Here is a 14,189-nt window from a genome sequence, read left to right on the forward strand (position 1 = left end):
CTGGACTAAGCGCTTGGGAGAGTACAATATAACAGAGTCGGTGGTAGATACGGTCCCTGCCCATAAGGAGCTTACAGTCGGGGTGGGGGGGGGGGGGGGGGCAGACATAATATAAATAAATAAATTACAGCCACGGACGTATGTGCTGCGTGGCTGAGGGAGGGGGTGAATAAACAGAGCAGACCCAAGTGCAGGGTGACACAGAAGGGAGTAGGAGAAGAGGAAATGATGGTCTAGTCGGGGAAGGCCTTTTGAAGGAGATGTGCCTTCCTTAAGGTTTTGAGGTGGGGAGAGTGATTGTCGGATTTGAAGAGGGAGGTCCTCCCAGACCAGAGGCAGGACGTGGGTGAGGGGTCAGTAACGAAATGGGTGAGACTGAGGCGTGGTGAGTAGGTTGGCATTAGAGGTGAAGTGTGTGGGCTGGGCTGGAGTAGGAGAGCAGCTAGGTGAGGTAGGTGGGGGCGAGGCTTTAAAGCCGACGATAAGGAGTAAAGAGTTGAGCCGCTGAAGGCGGCTAAGCAGTGGCACTGACAGCACGAGGTGGTATATTGAGCGCTCAGGAGATGCCCCTTCCCTGGCCCTTGGGGAGGGGTTGTTTCTGAGAAAACCTTCCTGGGGCTGTACCCCTCGAGTGAAGCGGGGCTGGGGGCACCCACTGGGGCGAGAAAGAATTTTGTCCGATACCCAATAGAGGACCCATCGGATGGGCACGTTACGACTTTGAGTGTCTCTGTGGGCCGGGTGCCCGAGGGCCACTGGGTTGGCCGGTTACGACCAGCTCGGCGGCCAGTCAGGCCGGGAGAGTCTCCGTTGGGCGTTTACTCCGGGCCTGGCACCCAGCTAGCTCAATTAAATCGGACTAAATCAATTAAATAACAAAAGTAAATTAACATATAATAATAATAATTAACTAAATCAGACTTGAACCGCCCCGAGGGTCACCGAATCCCATCCATTCAGCCTTCACCACATCTCTAGAATCCGCTCCTTCCTCTCCATCCAAACTGCTACCACTTTAATCCCAGCATTTATCCTCTCCAGCCATCAGCCCTCCTTGCTGACCTTCTTGCCTCCGGCCTCTCCCCATTCCGGTCGGTAATTCACTCCGCTGCCCGGTTCATTTTTCTACAGAGACGTTCAGTGCGCACCTCCCCACTCCTAGAGAGACTCCGGGGGTTGCCCGCCCACCTCCGCATGGGATCAAATCCTGACCGTCGGTTTTAAGGCCCCTGATGAGCTCACCCTACCTTACGTCGCTGATCTCCTACCACCACCTAGTCGGCATCCTTTCCTCCTCTAATGCCAACCTAGTCGCCGGACCTCGATCTCGCCGCCGACTCCTTGCCCACATCCTCTCTCCGGCCTGAAAGTCTTTCCCGCTTCATATCTGCGCACGGTAAGCGCTCCAGAAATCCCAACAATTGATCGATCCAACACACCAACCCCCTCATCATCGTCAAATCCCTACTAAAATCCCTCCCTTCTGCATTGCCTATGCATTTGGGTCTGATCTTCACTCCACCCCCAGTCCCAGGGCACTTGTGTCCACATCTTTATAGGTTGCTATTTCCCCAAACTGGAGAGCATTTCAATGTCTGTCACCTGCTTCGAGTCTGTGAGAACCTTTAATCAATCCATCAACAGTATTCACTAAGGACCTGGGTTCTCATTGTGGCTCCGCCACTTGTCTGTTGTGTAACCTTGGGCAAATCACTGGCAAATTAACATCTCTGGGCCTCAGTTCCCTCATCTGTAAAATGGGGATTGAGACGGAGAGCCCTGTGTGGGACAGGGACTGCGTCCAACCCGATTATCTTGCATCTACCCCAGCACTTAGTAAGTGCTTAACAAATACCACAGTTATTATTCTTATTATTGAGAATTAACTATATGCAGGGCACTGTATTCAGCGCTTGGGAGACTCCAATACAACAGAGTAAGCGCCGCTACAAAGGGCTCACTGTGCTGCTACTGCTTGCATTCACTCATTCATTTGATCGCGTTTATGAGTGCTTACTGTGTGCAGAGCACTGTTCTAAGCTCTTGGGAGAGTATAATACAACAATAAACAGACACATTCCCTGCCCACAACAAGCCTGCAGTCTAGAGAAACTGAGGCTGGGCAAGTGGGGTTGAGGCGGGTGAGACGGAGCCAGGGTGGATGTCACAGTTTCCCCGGCTGGCCTGCCTTGGGCGTGCTCCCCGACAACGGCCAAGTCACGGGCCGGGGGGAGTTTGTCAAAAGGGTGAGGCTGGGGTCTTCACCGAAGAGTCCCCGTTTCTGGGCAGACGGGCTTTGAATCCGGACCTCCTGTGGGTGTCCTGTAGCTTTAAGCTTTCGTATCCAGGGAAAATTCATTTCCAAGAGCGGGGTGGGGAGGCACACAAATCAGGCTTAACCCATCCCGAAAAACGTTCCGCCCGAGATCTCCCTCAAGGCCAGTTTCCAAACAGGTTCTACTCCTACCCGACAGAAAGTCGCCGCCTTGAGTGGTAGGAGGCTGGGGTCCGGGGTACAAGATGGAGCGGGGGCAGAAACGGGGAGTCGGGGTCCGGAGCCCAAGATGGAGTGGGGGCAGAAACAAGGGAGCCGGAGACGCCCCGCAGCCTCGTCGGTCCGCACGGCCCCGTGGGGCTCAAGCAGTTCGGCAGCCGGCGGGCCGCGGACCCTCGGAGACCAGGTCCGAGGGGGCCCACCGACGGCTGAGCCTGTTGCCGGACAGGCGCCCGTGGGGCGGGGCTCAGTACCGGGTTGCCCCGACTCCTCTCCCTGGGCCTCAGTTTCCCCACCTGCAAAATTCAATCGCATTTATTGGGCACTTACTATGTGCACAGCACCGTACTAAGCGCTTGGGAGAGTCCAATGCAACAATAAACACACACTCCCTGCCCGCAATGAGAGACGCCTCTCCCCACCCCAAGATGGTGAGCTTCACGTGGGTGGGGTCCGTTGACCAATTCATTCGATCGTTCATTCAATGGTATCTACTGAGTGCTTACTGTGTGCAAAGCACTGTACTGAGCACTTGGGAGAATACAATATAATCTGACCACATCGACCCCAGAGCTGAGCGCAGTGCTCGGCACAGAGTAAGAGCCTCACAAACGCCAGCAGTCGCTGGGGAAGCCCTCTCCTGCCCAGCCTTTGACTCTGCCTGACCCCCAAGGTTTCCCCTCCCGGGTGGACCCCCAACTTTGTGGCCTGACTGTGAGCTCGTTATGGGCAGGGACTGTGTGTGTTGTGGTATTGCATTCCCCTAAGCGCTTAGTACAGTGCTTTGCACACAGTGAGCACTCAATAAGTACGACTGAATGAATGAAGAAACCTCGCTGCAGAATGTCTCCGGCACTTGATGGTACTTATTGAGAGCTTGCTGGGGGTGGAGCGCTGTCCTGAACGCTTGGGAGAGTCCAATACTTGAGAGTGGGTGGGCAGGAGCCCCGCAGCGGTGACCACCGGAGGGTGTGGGGGGGTACTATGCTGCAGTTTAGGTGGGCAGGGGCCGCAGATGGTCGCCCGGCCAGATCAGACACAATCCCGCGGCTACAGCGAGCTCCTTCAGGGCAGGGATGGGGCTTCCAAACCTTACCCGGCTCCGCGGCTTGTCTGCTGTGTGACCTTGGGCAAGTCACTTCACTTCTCTGTGCCTCAGTCACTTCATCTGTAAAATGGGGATCGAGACTGTGAGCCCCAAGTGGGACAGGGACTGTGTCCAACCTAATCCGCTTGCATCCACCCGAGCACTTGGTATAGTGCCTGGCTCACAGAAAGCGCTTTACAAATACCATAATTATTATTATTACTGTACCTTCCTGAGCGCTTAATGCAGTGCTCGGTCCAGAGGCGATGCCCAGTAAATGCCAATCACTGGAAAGTCCCTGCAGACTGAAGAGCTCGGGGACAAAGAGCTGTGGTGACCTTGGACAAGTCACTTCACTTCTCTGGGCCTCAGTTCCCTCATCTGTAAAAATGGGGATTAAGTCTGTGAGGGCCACGTGGGACATGGACAGTGTCAGACCTGATTAGCTTGTATCTACCCCAGCGCTTAGAATGGTGCCTGGCACATAGTAAGTGCCTAACAAATACCATAAAAAGGGGGAGGCCCCATGTGACCCTCCTGGTTGCCGCTCTCCCCTCAGGATGACGGGCTCTCCTTGATGGCATCACTGGATGCTCACTGAGTGCCAAGCGCCTTACTCAGCGCTCACAGGGAGACTTGCCCAAGTTCTCACAGCAGACAAGTGGTGGATCTAGAATTAGAACCCATGACCTTCTGACCCCTAGGCCCTGGCTCTTTCCACTAGGCCTCGCTGTTCAATTAACTGTACGGTTATAAAATGACAGCATTGATAGACCCTTTCCCTGCTCACGGAGAGCTTACAGTCTAGAGGAGTGACTCACCCAAGGTCCCACCACAGGCAACTGGCAGAGCTGGGATTAGAACCCAGGTCCCCTCACTCCCAGGCTCTTTCCACTAGGCCACTCTGCTTTCCGCATAAAAGTAAAACAACACTGTCGGTTCTAATCCCAGATCTGCCATTTGCCTGTTGTGTGACCTTGGACAAAGCGATTCACTTCTCTGGGCCTCAGTTACCTCATCTGGAAAACGGAGATTGAGGCTGTGAGCCCCACGTGGGACAGAGACTGTGTCCAACCCGGTTTACTTGTATCCACTCCAGCGCTTAGTACACAGACTAAGCATTTAATAGGTATCACAATTATTATTGCTATTATTAATCCTGACCTCCAAGAAATGGGACAACAGGAAAGATGAGACCCCGCCTCAGGTTTCATTCATTCCGTCACATTTATTCAGTGCTTACTGTGTGCAAAGCACCGTACTAAGCACTTGGGAGAGTAAAATACAACAACGGACACAGTCCCTGACCACAATGAGCTTTCAGACGTGTGGAGGGGTGAGCGATTGTTTCTCAGGAGATGGAGCAGAGGCGGGAGAGGGCTCTGCTCTCCACCGGGCTGTTTCCCAACATCGGCAGCAATGCCACATCAACAGGTCAATCAGTAATAGTTGCTGGGACCCTACTGTGATCAGAGGTCCGTGCCAGAGGTTGGGAGATTTCAACAGATACACGATCACTGCCCTCGAAGGTTTTACAACCGGACAAGGGACGCAGACATTGAAAAAAATGTACGGACAGGAGGAAGAGAGTAAAAAAATATGTACCTAAATGTTCCAGGAAGAGGAGGAGGAGGGGGTTGGCACTACTTAAACCCCTTAGGTGGCTCCGGATGACAAAGAAGGGAAGGCAAACAGGGTGGGGGAGGACGGTGGGTTAGCAGGGAAGGCTTCTTGGAAGAGATGGGTTTTTAGAAGAGCTCTGTAGGGCAGTGGCGAATCCCCAAATATTAATAATAATAATACTAATGATGGCATTTATTAAGCGCTTACTATGTGCAAAGCACTGTTCTAAGCGCTGGGGAGGTTACAAGGTGATCAGGTTGTCCCGCGTGGGGCTCACAGTCTTCATCCCCATTTTACAGATGAGGTAACTGAGGCCCAGAGAAGTTAAGTGACTTGCCCAAAGTCACACAGCTGACAAGTGGTGGTCGGCATTCAAACCCATGACCTCTGACTCCAAAGCCCAGGCTCTTTCCGCGGAGCCACGCTGCTTCTCATTAGTGGAGAGGGAGTTTCCCTTCAGATGGAGGAAGTGGGCGGAGGGTCAGTGACGAAACCGACGTGCTCGAGGCCCCGTGAGTTCGTTTGTTACAGTGACCGGCTCTCCCCGATCCTCCTAGACTAAAAACCCCATATGGGACAAACACTGGGTCCGATCTGACCCTCTTGCATCTACCTCAGCATCTAGCGTGGTGCTTTGGCACTGAAAAAAAGGACGTAGTAAATACCATCATTATTAACATCGCCTGCTCCTTGGTACCACCGTCCGACAGAGGGTCCTGGGCTGGGAGGGCCACTGGTCCGGTTAAGTATGACCTAGCTGACGCTCTTACATTTGTTCGACTCAAAACTAAATGAGTCTCAGTCTGTGGCAAGAAATTGTATCTTATATCCTATGAGAGAGACATAAGAGGGAGAAAGAAAAAGAGTGCGCGTGCTATAAAGTCTTTACATGAAGAGAACCAGATTGACTTAGGGTAACTAACTCTAAATAAGTAAAGAGCGTGAATGTTGGGGAGGGAGATTACTTCATTCATTCCAATGTATTTACTGAGCGCTGACTCTGTGGAGAGCACTGTACTAAGCACTTTCCATTTTAAAAAGCTGAAAATTTGGGCCAAAGAAAGCAGGAAAAACCGTCTGGGCGCAGGGAGGGGGCTGGCGAGGCTGACGGGCTGAGAGCCATGGCTATCGTGCTTCCAGCTGGCACGAGATCCTGGGCTTAGCCCAGTGCCCTGCACACAGTGAGAGCTCAATAAAGAGCACTAATGCATGGATTGACTGACTGAGCTAACCTCCCCTCAGACTTCGAGGACTCCACCAGCGGGCCGAGGGAGCGAAAACCAAAATCCTTTTGAGTCAGCGCGTAACCCACACGGGCGCTTCTTCGAAAACATGCGGCCTCGAGTCCCAGCCGTTATTTCTCAATCCTCGAGTAAGTGGGTGGGTTGCCGGGGGAAGGTGGGAGAGAAAAAAAAAAAAAATCAATGAAAAGGCGTGTAGCCCTGGCTTCGCTCAGCGGGAAGGTGGGGAGGGGAGTTTCGCTGGGTGGGAGGCTGGAGAGGAGAGGGTCCAGTAGGCGCCCCCAGCCCGGGCCACTTCCTCCCCCACCAACAGCCGTGGTATCCCCTCCCCTCCCCCGGCTGGCCACCCTTTGGCGGCAAAATGGAGCTCAGAAAGCTCCGATTCTCACACCTCAAAACCCTACCACTTCCATTTTCTTAATAAGTGTTACCGCTCGAGGGGGGGCTGGGCCCCAGCTTGGCCCCAGGAAGACTGTGACCCGGCCGGCCGGAGGCGATTCAGCTTTCAGAAAGCCCAAGCCAGGGGGACACAGGAGGAAGTGGGTATTTAGGAAGCACCCTGGACCCCAGAAGAGGAGGACGGACAGGAGGATGAACAAGGTAAATCCTGGCCACCTCAGCCTCTCAGGGCTCTCCTGCCGCAGTTGTCCTCCCACCACCAGCTGAGGGGAAAGCACAAGAACCAAATGGCCGGGTCTTCCCCTCCAGCTAGCCCAAAAGTAGCGGTAGTAGTCATCATCGTCCTGGTATTTACTGAGCACTCACTGCCGTGCCCTGGCCTAAGCGCATGGGAAAGTCCAACCCCAAGGAGAGATGGGCTCCCTCCCCAATGGGGGTGAAGGAACCGGGTACTGGGGCAGGCCCGGCTCTCTCCCGACGATCCTTCCAACCCTCCCTCCTATAGGGTCTGGTCGGCAGGATGGCAGTGAACACCCTTCAGTCAAACAGTGGTATATGTTGAGTGCTTACTATGTGCTGAGCACTGTTCTAAGCGCTTGGGAGAGGACACAATGACAGAGATGAGTAGACATGCACCTTCCCAAAGCGTAATGCCCCCTGTGGGTGCTCCATAAGTGCCACAGCTGCCGCCGTCACCACCTTTGGGCGCCTCCCTTAGCGGATGGGGAAAAATCCAGAAGCAGTGTGGCTTAGTGGATAGAGCACGGGCTTGGGAGTCAGAAGGACCTGGGTTCTAATTCCGGCTCCGCCACTTGTCTGCTGTGTGACCTCGGGCGAGTCACTTCACTTCTCTGGGCCTCAGTTCCCTGATCTGGAAAACAGGAATTAAGAGTGTCCGGCCTGATTAACTTGCATCTACCCCAGTGCTTAGAACGGTGCTTGGCACATAGTAAGCGCTTATCAAGTACCAACATTATTAGTATTATCCCGAAAGAACCCATGGACTCTCTGACCTGGTCAGGGGCCACCTCGCTATCCCATGCAAAACTACCTTGCACCACAGCGGGGAGAGGGGGAGGGAGGAGGCCACTAGGAAAAGTGGCCTAGTAGAAAGAGACAGAGCCTGGGAGTCCCCTGCTGGGTGACTTTACACAGGTCACGTCACTTCTCCGGGCCTCAGTTTCCTCATCTTTAAAACGGGGCTTTGACACCAGTTCGTGCTCCCCCTTAAACTCCGAGCCCCTTGTGAGACAGGAACTATGTCCTACCGGATGACCTTGGATTCACTCCAGCAAGCTCGGCACACAGTCGGCGTTGAACAAAATAGACCACAATTTTTCTTCTAATTATGAGGGAATACAGAAAGAGAGGGGGAGCAGCACTAGCACAGTGTGAGAGTAGCCCATGCGCTGAGCCCTCTCTCTCTCTCCGCCTCTTTCCCTTGGGGGGGCTGGGGAAGGGCCACAAAGTGAGGCCCTGGCTTGGAAATGCCAACCAAGAGGATGTGATTTATTTTTTTTCAGAGGGCTGGCCTTCTCCTTTGGCAAGTTAGCACCAAGTAACTGCCCCAAACAGCACGGGGTCATTTATTCATTCAATCTTATTTACTGAGCACTTACTGTGCGCAGAGCCCTGTACTAAGCGCTTGGGAGAGGACAACGCACACCCGGGGTCAGGGAGTGCGGACAACGGCCCAAAGGCACAGAGCGGCCAGAAACCAGCAGCTTACTGTGTGACATGACGAGGGGTATTTCACCTCTCTGGATGTCAATCTACCCAACTGTAAAATGGGGAGAACACACCTGGCTGCCCCTCCCTAGGCCTGAGAGCCTCAGGGGGCACTAGGGCTGTGTCCAATCGGATTATCCTGGATGTAACCGGGCGCTTTGGCATCTAGTACGTCGGAATAAATGATAACCCCACCCCACCCTGTAGAAGCAGCGTGGCTCAGTGGAAAGAGCAGGGGCTTGGGAGTCAGAGATCATGGGTTCAAATCCCAGCTCCGCCACTTGTTTGCTGTGTGACTTTGGGCAAGTCATTTAACTTCTCTAGCCTGTTACCTCATCTGTAAAATGGGGGTTAAGACTGTGAGCTTCACATGGGACAACCTTGATTACCTTGTTTCCCTCCAGCACTTAGAACAGTGCTTTGCACATAGTAAGCGCTTAACAAATGCCATCATTATTATTATTATTATTGATGACAGCCGGAAAGTCCTTTGGGCTAGTTACGCAACGGGCTAAGAGCTGTCCCCATCCGGACCACCTCGGCCCCTTCGTTATCTGAACGAGTACCTTCCCTAGCCTCAGCTCCTGCTCTCCCCCCCGATCGGCCAGGGGACTGGGACCTGTTTTCGAACCACGGATGCCCGTGTTGTTAGAAGCTGCCAGAAGCTGTGGATTCGAGGCTCCGGGCCTATGGAACCAAGAAGCCCCGGGTCCCCTGGCCGGGGAGCATCCTGGATGGTGGGGGGCAAGACCGGCCGCCCGCCCTAAGTCCGGGGGACAGGGGAGGCTCAGGGAAGGCACTCGCTTCCCAAAGCCCTGCCAACCGGATTCCTTTCATTCCACTGAAGGGGTCACGGTGATGACTTAGAAGACAAATTATGTTCTGGTCACCGGCGGGGCTTTGGATTCAAAGTGATGGCCAAAATCCTGTTCGGACACTGGCCGAGGAATTTCTTCTTCCTATATAAACACACACAAACACACACACACACACACACACACACACACACAGCGCCTCCCTTTCCCATTTGGAGAGACAGACACACACACCTCCCTGCCCCCTCTCTGTCCCATTTGGACCGGGGGAGTACACACCTTTCACTGCAAAAGTGTGACACTGTGTGAAAGGTGAGTTTGGAAACCGGTCCCCGGGTCTGCCAGTCCTGTGATTGACTGCCCACGCCGCTGTGGCTTATTTTGCATTTCTCCCCGCCTGTCACAAGAGTCCACCTCATCCCACTCATCTTTCACCATTTCCCCCTTAGACTGGGAGCCCCACGTGGTGCGTGGACTGTGTCCAATCCGCTTCCGTCGAACCTACCCCAGCGCTTACTACAGCACCCGGCATACGATAAGTGCCTAATGGATCCCGCCTGCCTGCTGTGTGACCTTGGGCGAGGCACTTGACTTCTCTGGGCCTCAGTTTCCTCACCCGGAAAATGGGGATTCGATACGTGTTCTCTCTCCTCAGACTCTGAGCCCCCATGTGGGTGACTGGCCAATCTGAGGTACTATATCTACCCCAGCGATTGGTACAGTGTACCGCACAGAGTAAGCACTTCACTACCACAATTATTATTATTGTTAGCATTACTGCCATTTTCCTTGATTGAATAGGTCCCCTCCTTTGTCTTTTTGGGCTCCGGGGAAGAGTGCGGGCAGACCAGCGGCCCACCCTCCCGAGGCCTTTCCAGTGGGACCCCTCCATGGCGTGGGGAGGGGGAGAAGGATGCAAGGGGAGGGGATAAGAAGGGAGGGCGGGGGTGGATTTTCATCGCAAAACAAGTTTTGCAATCAAAATTTCTAAAAAAATTCTTACATCACGCATTTCACAATCCGACACTAGGTATGAACGGACCCCCTCCTACTCCTCAGACCTGAGGCGATATACGGGCCCTAAAGCTGGGGAAGCAACATAGCCTAGTGGGTAGAGATCGGGCCTGGGAGTCAGAAGGTCATGGGTTCAAATACCGGCTCTGTCGCTTGTCTGCTGCGTGACCTTGGGCAAGTCACTTCACCGCCCTGGGCTTCAGTTACCTCAACGGTAAAAGGAGGGTTGAGACTGTGAGTCCCATGTGGGACAGGGACCGTGTCCAATACGATTTGCTCATTCCACCCCAGCGCTTAGTGCTGCATCTGACATCCAGTAAGCACTTAACAACTACCATAATTATTATTACTACTGTTATTATTTGGGCATCGTGTTGGTGCAGGAGCCCGGATCCAGCCAAGAGGATGCCCACTTGCCACCCCCGTTCTTCCCCAAACACTGCCACCCGCTCAGGCCACCGGTCCCCCGCTGCCACAAGCGGACTGGGCAGCCACACGTGTTTTTCCCACAGCCACACTCTCTCCGTGTGTCCCTCCACCCTTCATGCACATGTCTGAGAAACAGCATGGACTAGTGGAAAGAGCCCAGACCTGGAAGTCTGAGGATGTGGGTTCCAATCCTGGCTCCACCACACGTCTGCTGTGTGACCTTGGGCAAGTTACTTCACTTTTCTGGGCCTCGGTGACCTCATCTGTAAAATGGGGATTAAGACTGTGAGCCCCATGTGGCACAGAGACTGTGTCCAACCTGATCACCTTGTATCTCTACCCCTGCACTTACAGCAGTGCTTGCCACAGAGTAACAAGTACCAAAATTATCATCAAGGCAGATAGGGCACTGTCATACACACATACACTGGGGATTAGGAGTGTGCCCCATGTGGGACAGGGACTGTGTCCAACCTGATCACCCTGTATCTACCCCAGGCTTAGCACACTTCTTGTCACACAGTATTCGCTTAACAATTATCAAAATTACCATTATTAAAGCAGAGAGAGCATTCTCATGCACACATACACTGGGCATTACGAGTATGAGCCCCATGTGAGACAGGGACTGTGTCTGACCTGATTACCTTATCTACCCCAGCACTTAGAGCAGGGCTTGGCCCATAGTAAGCACTTAATAAAAACCAAAATTATTATCATTATTGAGGCAGAGAGGGTATTCCCATACAGACATGGGGATTAAGACTGTGAGCCCCATGAGGGACAGGGACTGTGTCCAACCCGATTACCTTTACCTACCCCTGCGCAGGCACATACTAAACGCTTAACAAATACCAAACTTAATATCATTACTAATGCAGAGAAGGCATTCCCATACACACATACATGGGGGATTACGAGTATAAGCCCCTTGTGGGACAGGGACTGTGTCCAACCTGATTACCTTTACCTACACCCGCGCAGGCACATAGTAAGCGCTTAACAAAAAACGAATTAGTAACATTACTGAGGCAGAGGGGGCATTCCCATACATAGAGACACAAACACACACACACCCTGTCAGAGGGGGAAAGTCACGCAGAGGGTCTTCCCCGGCTCTGCTCTCATCCGAGGCTCTGCCACCTGTCTGCGGGGTGGCCTTGGGTAAGTCTCTGTGCCTCAGTTCCCTATCTGTAAAATAGGGATGAAGACCGTAAGCCCCACATGGGACAACCTGATGACCTTGTATCTACCACTGCGCTCAAAACAGTGCTTGGCACATAGTAAGCGCTTAACAGATACCATCATCATTATGATTATGACTACTATCAGGAAGTGGAAACCTTTTCCTTCTCAACTTTGCCCCGCTTCCGAAAGGCTCCTTCCCCCCGTCTCCATTCAAAGTCAGAAGGAGACCTGGGGGTGGGGGGAGGAGGAGAAAATACCCCTGATAACCAGTTGTCTGACAAACGGGGTGTCGTTTGGCGGCCGACTCCTTAGAGAAGCAATGTGGCTCAGTGGAAAGAGCCCGGGCTTGGGAGTCGGGGGTCGTGGGTTCTAATCCCCCCTTTTAGACTGTGAGCCCACTGTTGGGTAGGGACTGTCTCTATATGTTGCCAACTTGTACTTCCCAAGCGCTCTGCACACAGTAAGTGCTCCATAAATACGACTGATTGACTCTGCCACTTGTCAGCTGTGTGACTTTGGGCAAAGTCACTTCCCTTCTCCGGGCCTCAGTCCCCTCATCTGTAAAACGGGGATGAAGGCTGCGGGCCCCAGGTGGGCCAACCTGATTACCTCGTATCCACCTCGGCGCTTAGAACAGTGCTTTGCAGAGAGTAAGCACTTAACAAATGCCATCATCATCATCATTATTATTATTAAAATGGGGATGGGGACTGTGAGCCCCACGTGGGCCCACCTGATTACCTTGCATCTCCCCCAGCGCTTACAGCAGTGCTGGGCGCGGAGTAAGCTCTTAACAAATGCCATCACCTGGAGTATTATTATTCCACCTTCTTTGAGCGAATAAAAATCTAATTTCGGGCGGGCGCGCTACCCAAGGGGTCAGGGCGGAAATGGGGTCGCCCACTTTGCCCTTCTCCTCCCCTGACCCCTGGGGGGGGGGGGGGCGGGCCCGCACCTCGAGATCAATCAATCAATCAATCGTATTTATTGAGCGCTTACTGTGTGCAGAGCACTGGACTAAGCGCTTGGGAAGTACAAGCTGGCAACATATAGCGACAGTCCCTACCCAACAGTAGGCTCACAGTCTAGAAGGGGGAGAGAGAGAACCAAACCAAACATACTAACAAAATAAAATAAATAGAATAGATGGGTACAAGTAAAATAAATAGAGTAATAAATATGTACAAACATATATACAGGTGCTGTGGGGAAGGGAAGGAGGTAGGGTGGGGGGATGGAGAGGGGGACGAGGGGGAGAGGAAGGAAGGGGCTCAGTGTGGGAAGGCCTCCCGGAGGAGGTGAGCTGTCAGTAGGGCCTTGAAGGGAGGAAGTGAGCTGTCATGTCAACAACCCCCTGGGCTGGAGTGGAATGGAAGTTGCCGTCCTGAGGCCCGGCTCGGGGACCCCCGTCCTCCCTCCTTTCCTCCTCAGGAGGGGACCCCACACACACACAAAAAAAAAATCCCCTCAGGCCCCTTCCGCCCGGCGGCCGGACTCACTATCTGGCTCGTGGTTCTGGCCATGGCCGCCCCCGGCCTCAGCGTCTTCCTCCCCGGGGCCGCCACACAGCAATGGCCGCCCTCATCCTGCCGCCGCCGCCGCCGCCACCCTCCCCCTCCCTCTCTCTCCCTCACACACGCCCCCCCCACCACTCCCCCCCGGAGGGCGGGACTTCCGGCGCCGCCGGGCCCCTGCCGCGCGCCCATTGGCCGAGCCGCGCGTCGCTCGGCGGGAATCCCCGCCGGCCGCCCGCCCGCCCTGAGGAGCCGCATTTCCGGTTTGGGCCTCGCGCGGCTCCTGAGGCGGGGGGCCGCCCTCGCCTCACCCCTTCACAGGGCGAAGCGGTGCCAGGCAACCCCGGCCCCTTCCGTCACGGTGGAGCTCAGCCTCTCCTCCCTAATAATAATAATAAGCGATTATTAGTATATATTATATATAATATATAATACATTATATAATACATTACATATAATAATGATTTTATATAAAATATTCTATATTATATTATATATTGTAATATATTATAATGTAATATATTATAATATGTTATATATTATATAATATGATATAATATATAATATGATGTGTTATATTATTATATATAATTTATAAAATAGTAATATAATATATATTGTTATGTATTATATATTATATTATAATATATAATATAT

At 53.1% G+C, this 14,189-nt stretch overlaps 1 protein-coding gene across 1 annotated transcript in view; it reads right to left on the minus strand.

Moving 5' to 3' along the window:
• PDPK1 (3-phosphoinositide dependent protein kinase 1) overlaps positions 1–13,590 on the minus strand; it is a 48,101-nt gene extending 34,511 nt beyond the window's left edge. Inside the window, exon 1 of the mRNA XM_038762539.1 lies at positions 13,518–13,590. Within this exon, the coding sequence (XP_038618467.1) occupies positions 13,518–13,541 (24 nt within the window). The 5' untranslated portion in view covers positions 13,542–13,590. The remainder of the gene's footprint in view (positions 1–13,517) is intronic.
• Positions 13,591–14,189: the final 599 nt, after the last annotated feature.

This window comes from Tachyglossus aculeatus, chromosome 21 (genome assembly GCF_015852505.1).
Source record: "Tachyglossus aculeatus isolate mTacAcu1 chromosome 21, mTacAcu1.pri, whole genome shotgun sequence".
In the NCBI taxonomy this organism is placed as follows: domain Eukaryota; kingdom Metazoa; phylum Chordata; class Mammalia; order Monotremata; family Tachyglossidae; genus Tachyglossus; species Tachyglossus aculeatus.